Source organism: Pholcus phalangioides, unplaced genomic scaffold (assembly GCF_987345545.1).
Source record: "Pholcus phalangioides strain wild (caught in Gottingen) unplaced genomic scaffold, Ppha-v1.0 ptg000015l_1, whole genome shotgun sequence".
Classification (NCBI taxonomy): Eukaryota; Metazoa; Arthropoda; class Arachnida; order Araneae; family Pholcidae; genus Pholcus; species Pholcus phalangioides.
In genome coordinates, this window is record NW_028301608.1 from 86,279,708 (window position 1) to 86,289,589 (window position 9,882).

Below are 9,882 nucleotides of genomic sequence, written 5' to 3' on the forward strand. Positions count from 1 at the left end.
ATAAATAAAATTTGGGAAATGTGGCACATGAGGGGAATTTATTCCGAAACGTCACGCGAATTCGCATGTTAGCACGTTTTATCTTGCACTTGGATCGAAAGGATGACTTGTAATGTTTTATTGTTAACAAAAAAAGATATTTTTTTTTGCTTTTTCAAAAATTTAGCCGTTGAGGGAAAAATATACAGGGTGTCCCATAAATTCAAAACTACTTTAAAGATTCATAAAAATTGGAAAATTTGAATAATGTGTGTGCGAGAAAGTTATTTTCAAAAGAGGGATTTTTTTTTGTGGTTCAGGAAAAAAATTAGTTCAAATTTTTGTCGCCAGATAGCGCTGTACGAAAGTAAATCACTGGCATTATGCAAATCAGGAGTCCTATAAAATACTGGGTATATGATTAACAGCTTATTTCTGAATTTTACTGTTACTGGCACTTACATATGGTTTTTATTGTGCTGTTGACATATTGGTGTACGCGAAGTTGTGAAGCCACGAATGGGCTGTCACTGGCTGAAGCTTTACGAACGTTTCAGACACAGAAGTGATTTAAGAAAGATTCACGAAAGGAATTGTGCGATGGGCTGAGGGGTCTGAAAGTTGCTAGTCGTTCGGGACTTGAGCCCGTATGTAGGAAGGGGTGGGAGGTGCTTTGTATTGTATACAGTTAAACCCTCTCTTTTGTGGAAACCTATGAGGCAAACAAATTCCTCCGAATGATTGACCATTCATCAAGGATATGAAATGAATACTTTCGCAATGGGAAATTATGAGTTGGCAGCAAAACAGAGTGTATTTGAGGGGTGTCCGTTATGAGGGGTTTTACTTTATGATGTTACTACCTCAACAACCCTAAAAAATTCTCCAACGTGGCGATGACCCAAATCATAGGAATCGATATATAGGTGTCCGTGAAACCCCGAATTTCGGACAACTGGGCGGGCAGTTCGTGAAGTGGCTAATTTTGGGCTTTGGCAGTAACATGTACATATTAATTATTTATTAGTGGGGGGGGGGGACACTCTAATCTACAAATAGATTCACATTTCTTACAGCATATTTGAAAATATTCAATTATCAAAAATTTATTACAGAAAAAGGAAGTCCAAGAAAATAAATATTATTACGTAAATTATGTAAATAGGTCTTATTTATGATTTATTATGTCATTTTTTTGTCTGTAAATAGCCATTATCTTATGTAAAAATGAAAATTTACGCATTACTCTGTAAATCTTGCGAAATTGGTAACAAACTTTGTAAATTTTGGCGACAGCTCCAATAATTTGGCGACGTCATAGAGCCAACACATTAGGTCGGGTAGTCGAGATATTACCGCACTTTGTTTTAAAAAAAACATACATAGAAAAAAAATGTTGTGATTTGGAGTCAACACATTTGAACACGACCAACGCATGTTAAATATTCGTTTTACTTGAGAAATTGCGTGTCAGAACTTCATCAGTGGGAAACCGCAAACAGCAACGAATACTACCCGTATTGTATCTTGGTAACAGTCATCAAAATATTGAGATTATGGTACTCGATGAATCACGATTCAACATGGGCATGAATTTATTAATCATTGCGGTTTATTTAAGCACATGAACGTGCTCGTTTACACTTGGTGATAGAGAAGTATGCGATTCCTAAACACTACCGACAAAAGTCTCGAAAATGGTTTTGAAAATCTTCATCTACGCCACTGTAATTTCTCACGTTTCAGTTTCAGTCCTGTGTGGTTTGTATTATCCTTTCTCAAACCTGCTCTTTGATTATTTTTCCTACGTCTGATGCATAAATCAATATTATGCGTAGCCGATTGTTTATTTTATTTTGGTAACAAAGCAGCGCAGTTATTTAATTACAAACTAGCTGTTACCCATGGCTTCGCTCGTGGGGATTTGGTAATCTGAAAATTACTCGGCGATGATTCTCCCATATAACATATGAAAAACACTCATGACCCCACTTGCGAGGATGAATTTTCAGAAATCCCTCCTTAGTGGGTATCTACAACGTATATTATAAAATATATAATACTGCTTAAATTTCATATTTATGACTTCAGTGATTTCGTCTAAGTAATGTTTACTCCATATAACCTTTGAACCCCCACCCTCAAAGAATTGGGGGGGGGGGAGGGGTGGGTTTGAATTTTGAAAAATCCCTTCTCAGTGAGTCTCTACATTAAAATACAAAAATACTGACGAAACTGCATATTTATAGCTTCGGCGGTTTCGGCTCAGCGTGATTTCTCCCTTTAGGGGTTGAAATTCCGAAAATTCCTTGCTAGTTAAGTCTTTACGTCATGAAATAAAACTAACTTAATTTCATGAATGCTTTGAACCTCCCTTATGACCCTCCTTAACGGGTTGGAATTTCGAAAACCTCTTCTTAATTAGTCTTTACGTCATAGAATGTATTTTCTGACCAAATTTCATGATGTTAGCTGATAGATTCAGCAGTTTCGGCTCGGAGTGATTTCAGTGATTTTCAATGTTACCTTTGAACCACCCCCCCCCCCCCCATGTCGAAAAAACCATTCTTAGTGAGTCTATATATCACTAAATATAACTATTGACCAACTTTGATATTTACAGCTTCATCGGTTTCGGTTCGGCGATGATGAATCAATCAGTCTCAGGACATATTACTTTATGTATATAGATTTTGGGGAACGGATCGGGGAATCTTGGAAATCAGCGGTTTCGATTGTCCGGAGCCCCAATGAATGAATGAACGCCACGGCTCTGCCACCGGATTTATCCCGATTGCCAAAATCCCTTAAAACCCGGCAGAGTCTGGAACCAAGTGGGTGTACCTAACTGTCCGAGTGCGTATCTAGTGTTATGACTGATTATTTCAGTGCTGCCATCATCGTGTAATGATTGAATATTTGTACCGTTGTAGGCCTGTTGCTTCCTGTGACGAGCCTTTTTAACGGGAAGCTCGACTCGCATTCGTGTCTCCAAGCTGGGACACCACAGATAGACGAGTTCGAATTCAAGTCCTTACGATGTGAGCCCGTAATATGACCACACGACCACCACAGCGGCCTGTTTGAACCCCCAGAGGTCCGCGTCTAAAATTCATGCTGTTCTAAATTCATGTTGATATTTGTTTTTTATCCGATTCTATGATTTGAAGTATATCTTGGGTATCAAAAACTCCTAGACCAGAGGTTCTCAATCTGGAGCCATATGCCCCCCCCCCGTGGTCCTGGGATATTCTAATGGGGGTCAAAGGTGAAAATCAGGTGAAAGGAGAGACACGACAAGGGGCGATGAGGGGGGGGGGCACAGAAAACAGAAAACTGAAGAAAAATAAAGCATAAAGCTTTCAAGTAAAATATGGTGGGGCAAAAATGTGATTAATTTCAGAACGTAGCAGAGCTTTCCATAGACCAGGGCTATCTTATCTCGCCTATGTGGGCACGACCCAGGATATATGGCAATATGTATGGCGGAAAATGTTTGACCAGCAACGCAACTCGTAGCTCAAGTGCCGAAGGAATGCCGGGTGATTGTAGTAGAATGGACTGTGGGCTCGTCGGTCGCTCAAAAAAAGTGATCTCTACAAAGAACTCTAGCTCAGGGTAGGCAACATAAAAATTCAAGCATTTCCATTTTTTCTTCATAAAATGAAAGCCAGATGGCAGCATGAACACGAAACAAGCGCAACTCGACGTAATACGTTCGGGCCAAGCATACACTAAGAACATACATAATGGCATTCGTTAGAAATTCCGTAGAGGAATGTGTACGAGGTGCATGTTCGGTTAAGTAGTAGTAGTATCCCAGGGTAGCACGCGCACACACACAGAAAAAAATCAATTTTATAGATTAGATTTTTTCTTTCATGAGAGAGAGAGAGAGAGACATAATTCTTTCATATTGGGTTGCTGTATTTTAGTTGCATTTGACATCCTCGATATTTTTTGTGGGGCATCTTTTCTCAGCCATCTCCATGGCCCCCACATCCTGAAGCAGGGCCCCTAGGCTGGGATCTTTTACGGGCCCCCGACCAGACTTTCACCGGGCCCCCTTAATGATGCATTTATAGCATGAAAAACCAAAAAAAAAAAGAAGATTAAAATCCTCCCGGGCCCCAGGGCTGGAGCCTTGTCAGCGCACCTCGTTGGGCCAACATGTCTGTTGTGGCCTTTGTATTATTTTTTACCAAAAATGCTTGTTTAGGTGTCTCGTATCATCAGGGGCCGTTCAAGTATTACGTAAGCAAATTTTTAGCCATTTTTTGACCCCCCCCCCCCGTCAGCAAAATTTCGTCATCAGCTCTGCCCCTCTGAATCCTAACTCATATTTTCATAAAGGGTGGTTGATGACTTAAGCATTATCCAACCCCCCCCCCCCGTCATCAAAAGTCAGCAAATCGGAAACCCCCCCTCCCCCATCGATGATGACGTAATACTTGAACAGCCCCTCACCTCTCTAAAGTTTGTCCCATGAATTTAGAATCCCCCTCCATATTTTTCTTTTGTGATTCAAAGTTTTTCATTCGATGTTTTACCGTCCTTTTTTTTTTGTCTCGAAGGTGGTTGCCCAGATAATCGTTACGATGTGTATGGTGGAAAATGTTTGACCAGTATCGCAACTCGTAGCTCAAGTGTCGAAGGAATGCAGGGCGATTGTGATAGAATGGACGGTCGGCTCGTCGGTCGAATCAAAACTGATGTGTACAAAGACCTGCGGGAATTCTTCAAGAAAAAAGCCGAACAGAGTGTCAAATCCGAGCATTTCTGGATTGGGATGAAATCCAAAGATGTAATGCTACAGCCTTTTTGAATAGTTTTACAATTTTAAGTTTTATTTATCTACTTACGCTGCCCAAATCTGTGGGTGTTTGGTTAGAACACGATGTCTCCGAAAAATGGCTTTTTGATCTAAAAATAAGTCCCTTGCTAATTATAACTAATTATAAGTGAGATAAATGCACAAATACGTACGCACAGCAAAACAACACGCTGATGGATGATATTTTCACTTGCATTTGTGTGTAGGTTTTATTTTTCCTTTTCAAATGACAATGAAAATGCTTATATCTCAAAAATGTGATTTTGGAGTTGTCATGTTCTGACCAAACACCACAGAAATTTTCTCTGCACTCGGAGTATTAAATAAGGGACTTCCGTGAAGGGATGAACGTATCGAAAAAAAAAATCATTGTTTTTTACGAATCATGGAGATAAAAGTCAACATTTCAAAAGTCATTGTTGAAGCCGGGAAACCATTACTTTTCGACCAATCCACGAATTTGGCTTGAATTTCCATGTTATGTAAGTATTGTGATGAAGGGGGTCTGCCTGCTTTCTGCGGAGAGACATTTTTATATGGGAGATCAGCTCGCATTCGCGCCTCGAAGTTGGAATACCGTAGAAAACCAACTTCAGCCGACCACCATTGTGTTGCCAACAGAGTTCGAACATGGATCCTCACGAGAGTCCAGCACGATGCCCACAGGACCACATAGCTTCACTATCGCGTACTGCGATGGTTAGTTTCACCAAGTGCCAAAGAGTATTTCATTTATGGTGCTGCGGACTGTTTGCTCTGGAATCCTGGGATTGGACACTTGCCAGGTCTTAAAAAGTGTCAGTACAAAACGGGCTTCTTGTGGTGTTCTCACATTCCTGGCACGCCCTGTATCCTGCGTGTTTCTAGAAAAGGAACCCGTTTCACATGGACACCGGTGCAACCGCTAAAGGTTTTTTTTTTTCCTTACATGACATCCGTCTTTTCGAGAAAACTTTGTAGCAGTGTCTTTGTGGGCGTTATTATTAGGGTCTGCGTAGCCTAGTCGGTTATAATTACGAGATGAATTGGCGTTTACTTCGAAAAAGTTTCGTCACTGTGATCAGAACACTAAATATGCATTCAGCTACAAATACAGAGGCAACCTTGCCCAACGAGGTGGCGGAAAGAAAAGGAAGGTGAAAATGCACAAACAAACCTTAAGAACAATACTTGTGTACGAAAAGACATTCATTCATTCATTCAAACCGAGCACAACTCCGGTCTATCGTCATAGGCATTTTACTGCAGTGTGATGAGAACATAGCTAATTACTATCATTACTAGAAGTTATGAATGTAAATAGTTTGTAAATATCTGCCGTGGAAAATGATGGTTTAAATAATAAGAAAATCGATTTAATACACAGTAATTTTACCTAGTCGCGTTCAGCACAAAATCACCGAATTTGGGAGTCAAACGACTGGTCACCGTTGGCCATCCCTGTTATACATGCTCCTAAAATTTCCTTTGTGTATTTACTAGATTACGCAGGCTGAGAGCAGCACAAGATGTTTGGAGTTTATAGCAACATATCTGCCAACATACGCTGAAGTGCCTAAAGTCATGGGATACCTCTTAATATTGCTGCACTTCACCGGGCAAAAGGAGGTCCTACACGACATTAAGAGGTATCCCATGACTTTTGGCACTTCAGTGTATGAAAGAGGGTCACTATGCCCTGAAAAAAATCGAAATAAACGATTATTTTAGACTTTTTTCTTCGGGTAAACAATTTTTTGGCGCCTAGATTTTCTTTTTTTTTTCTGTCCAGCCCTGGTTTAATACACAGTTCACGCCAAGCAGTTTTTTCCCACTGAAATGTTCATGTCAATACCTAAATATTGCAATTGTTTCCTAAAGATTAAAAACGATAGAAGAACTTTTAAAGATAAAAAAAAAAGATTAAATAATTTCTTTCATTAATTATGCAATAATTTCTTTCTTTAGCAGGGGGGCAGCACAACCTTTTCAGTCCACGGGCCATATGTGGCATTTCTGCAGCTCGCGGGGCCAGAAACTGGAATATATCATATGACTCCCTATTTCACGGGACATTCCTATAATTTTGGCTGTCCCGACTTTTCTCAATATGTCTCGTTCTTCCCGATTTTCATTTGAATTTATATTTTTTTTACTGATACCAAGGTTTGTTATTATAAATTATATGATGATAATTATCTCTCAAATAATAATAATTAATTACAGTCACATACTTATATGCATTTCATATATTTGTCAAACACAAATTTTTTTTAGTGAATTGCATTTTAAGTGAGCTTTATTTTCCAATCATTGCCAATTTTTCAGTGATTTCAACAATGCATGGCAACTTTACTCACCTTTGAAAATTTTTTGGCTGTAATTAAAAAATTTAATTCCCTTTGGCTAAAATTAACAACTTCACTTCTCCTTGACATTTTTTTTTTTTTTTGCTACAATTATCAACTTTACTCGCCTTTGGCTGGCATTACACTGTAAAATTTTGGTAAAAGTTCTTTTATCAAACTCGAAAAATGCAACCAATAAGCGCATCGGTTACATTCGAGCAAATGCAACCGATGATCTTATTAGTTGCATTTTTTAAGTTTTATAGAAGAACTTTTTTCTAAAACTTTTGTAGTGTAATGCCGGCCTTTGACCATTTTTTTTTTTACTGTAATTGGCAACAATTTTCCCTGTGGCAATTTCTTCTGCTAGAATCGACAACTTTACTTCCCTTGTGATGACAATTTTTCTGGCGATAATTAGCGATGACCCGTATGGATCCCGATTTGCCATATTTTTTATATGAAGTAAATATAGTCAACTTTTACTACTAATACTTTATAACCAGAACATCTTTCGAGGGCCGAATGAAACCCCTTGGCTAGCCGCATTTGCCCCGCGGGCTGGAGGTTGTGCATCCCTGATTTTCAGTATTAAATAAATTGTTTCGGTTTGTGAATTTGTCTCCTCTGTATAGAAATCAACAGGTGTGGGGTCGTCGAGCAAGCCGAAATGGTTTTACCTGAAGGGCGACGAAGAGTTCGACGTGGACGATTATGACATGTGGGTCGAGAAACCAGATTCTAGTGGTTGCGGTGCTCTATCTCCTGCCAGGGAAAATAACGTCTGGTCCACAAAGTGCGACAGTGCCTTCTTCTCTGTGTGTGAAAAGAAAACGGAACGTGAGTATATACTCTATGCATACACTAATATTTCCAAAAGTCTGTATCCTTTAGTAATCTTTGTAGTTAACCTTTGCTGTCGTCCCCGTCTGTAGTCCTTCCGAAATAGGTGGTGTTTTCGATTGTGGGGAAAAATATAATGGGAAAAAGTACCCACTGTGACCGTGGGGGTCAAGCTTATTGAATCCATGCCATAGACGTGTTGGAAAGTAGTTTTTCGATTCAAGTTACTTCTAACAAAGTATTGACTGATTCTACTTTGTTATGGTGCTTATTCCGTAACTGATTCGATTATTTTGTAATTTTTTGTTTGTGCCAAAAGACTTTCGACCCAACATAAAAGTAAATTATTTTTATGGTTAAAAGAAAAATTAGATATATAATCGCAATTTATTATATAGAGAAACGATGTCACTCTCCGCTGTTCATACGAAGTACGAGAGCCTGGATAACCGGAGATCGAGATGTAGTTCGTTTCTCTATATATGTTGCCATCTGGAGGCTAACGTCGTAAGAGCTATTAGCTAAGCTAGGCTGTCCATGCGCAGTCCCGTTCAGCATTCATGCATATGCTCTAAAGGATGAAAATGCCTGTCCTCTGTTGTTTAATGGTTAGAACACTCTCCCAGACAGTGAGAGATTGGTGGTTCGATTCCCCACAGAGCAATGTGAATTTTCTTTCCGAACTGCATCTCGATCTCCGCTTGGTTATCCAGGCTTTCGTACTTCGTACGCAATTTATTGCTCATAATAGTTTGTAATGGCTAATGAGACTCAGTGTTTTTGTTTCATGGGATAGATTTCCTTTAAAAAAAATTTCAAATAGATAGAATAACAGAATTTTGTTGACAAATTTATTGTTCTCTAGAGACTTTTGAGTGCTACTGTACATGCTTCACGTCTGTTTGTTACAGCATGCGAAAAAAAGTCATCCTTCGCCTACATCGACTACTACGGCATTTGCCTGGAGGTTTTCGGCCCCAAAATGAGTTTCCAGGAGGCAACGTCTTACTGTTCCAATTCCGGAGGGGTGCTCACACCGATGAAAGACGATCGCATGAGGAAAAGCATCTTGACGGCTGTTTATAACTTACCTTTCAAAGGCGGAGTATTCGCCGGAATCATCCAGGTAGACGGCGAATGGGTCTACTTTGCCGACGGGTCCAAAGTGGATGACGACTTGTGGGACGAGGGTCATCCCTTCGATACGTTCGAATGTGGAGAGCTCAGGCTACGCACCGATTTCACCATCAAGCTGATATCAGTCCCTTGCGATTATGTCATGCATATTTTCTGCGAATTGATCCGTAAGTATCATGCATATTTTTCATACATACTCTGTATGCACTTATTTCTCTTTTTCCTTTGGATGTGTGTGAAAGTAGAAATTATAAATAGACGAGAATGTGTGTGTGTTTGAAGTGCACATATGAGTGAATGGTGTGTGTGTGTGTGTGTACGTGCATGTTTATGAAGTTAGAACACTTGGTGAGTGTCATTAAATAAATTTAGTGTTTATTATAAGATATTTATGACATGTATGAGATTGTGCGGTGCGTGTGAAAGAAATATTGAACCTGAAAATAAAAGTATGCAATAAATTACATGTGACAAAATCACTTTTACAACACATCATGAATACAAAAACGAGTTGCTGCTCTCTAATTCTTATCAATGCAGTTCCTGAAAATATTGTCCGAGACCTTTACAATACAAATTTTTCGTTGGAATCACGAGGCGTAATCATTGATGTCAAGAAAATGTGCATTTGAAAATAAATATTTTTGTAGCTATTTTGACAGATGCTGTACACCAGGGGTCTTCAATGCATGGCCCGCGGTTACCTTGTGACCTGCCGGTATCTTTGATAACATTTAGAGTTTGCGCAGTATTGCTCGGTCA

General features: G+C 39.4%; 1 protein-coding gene across 1 annotated transcript; it reads left to right on the plus strand.

Annotated features, from left to right (window-relative positions):
- Window positions 1–1,618: 1,618 nt before the first annotated feature.
- LOC149076936 (uncharacterized) lies at window positions 1,619–9,534 on the plus strand. The gene is made up of 4 exons (XM_089242583.1): window positions 1,619–1,740; window positions 4,554–4,783; window positions 7,776–7,980; window positions 8,895–9,534. The coding sequence occupies exons 1-4, from the start codon at window positions 1,677–1,679 to the stop codon at window positions 9,398–9,400; spliced, it is 1,005 nt and encodes a 334-aa protein (XP_089098709.1). The 5' UTR covers window positions 1,619–1,676; the 3' UTR covers window positions 9,401–9,534.
- Window positions 9,535–9,882: the final 348 nt, after the last annotated feature.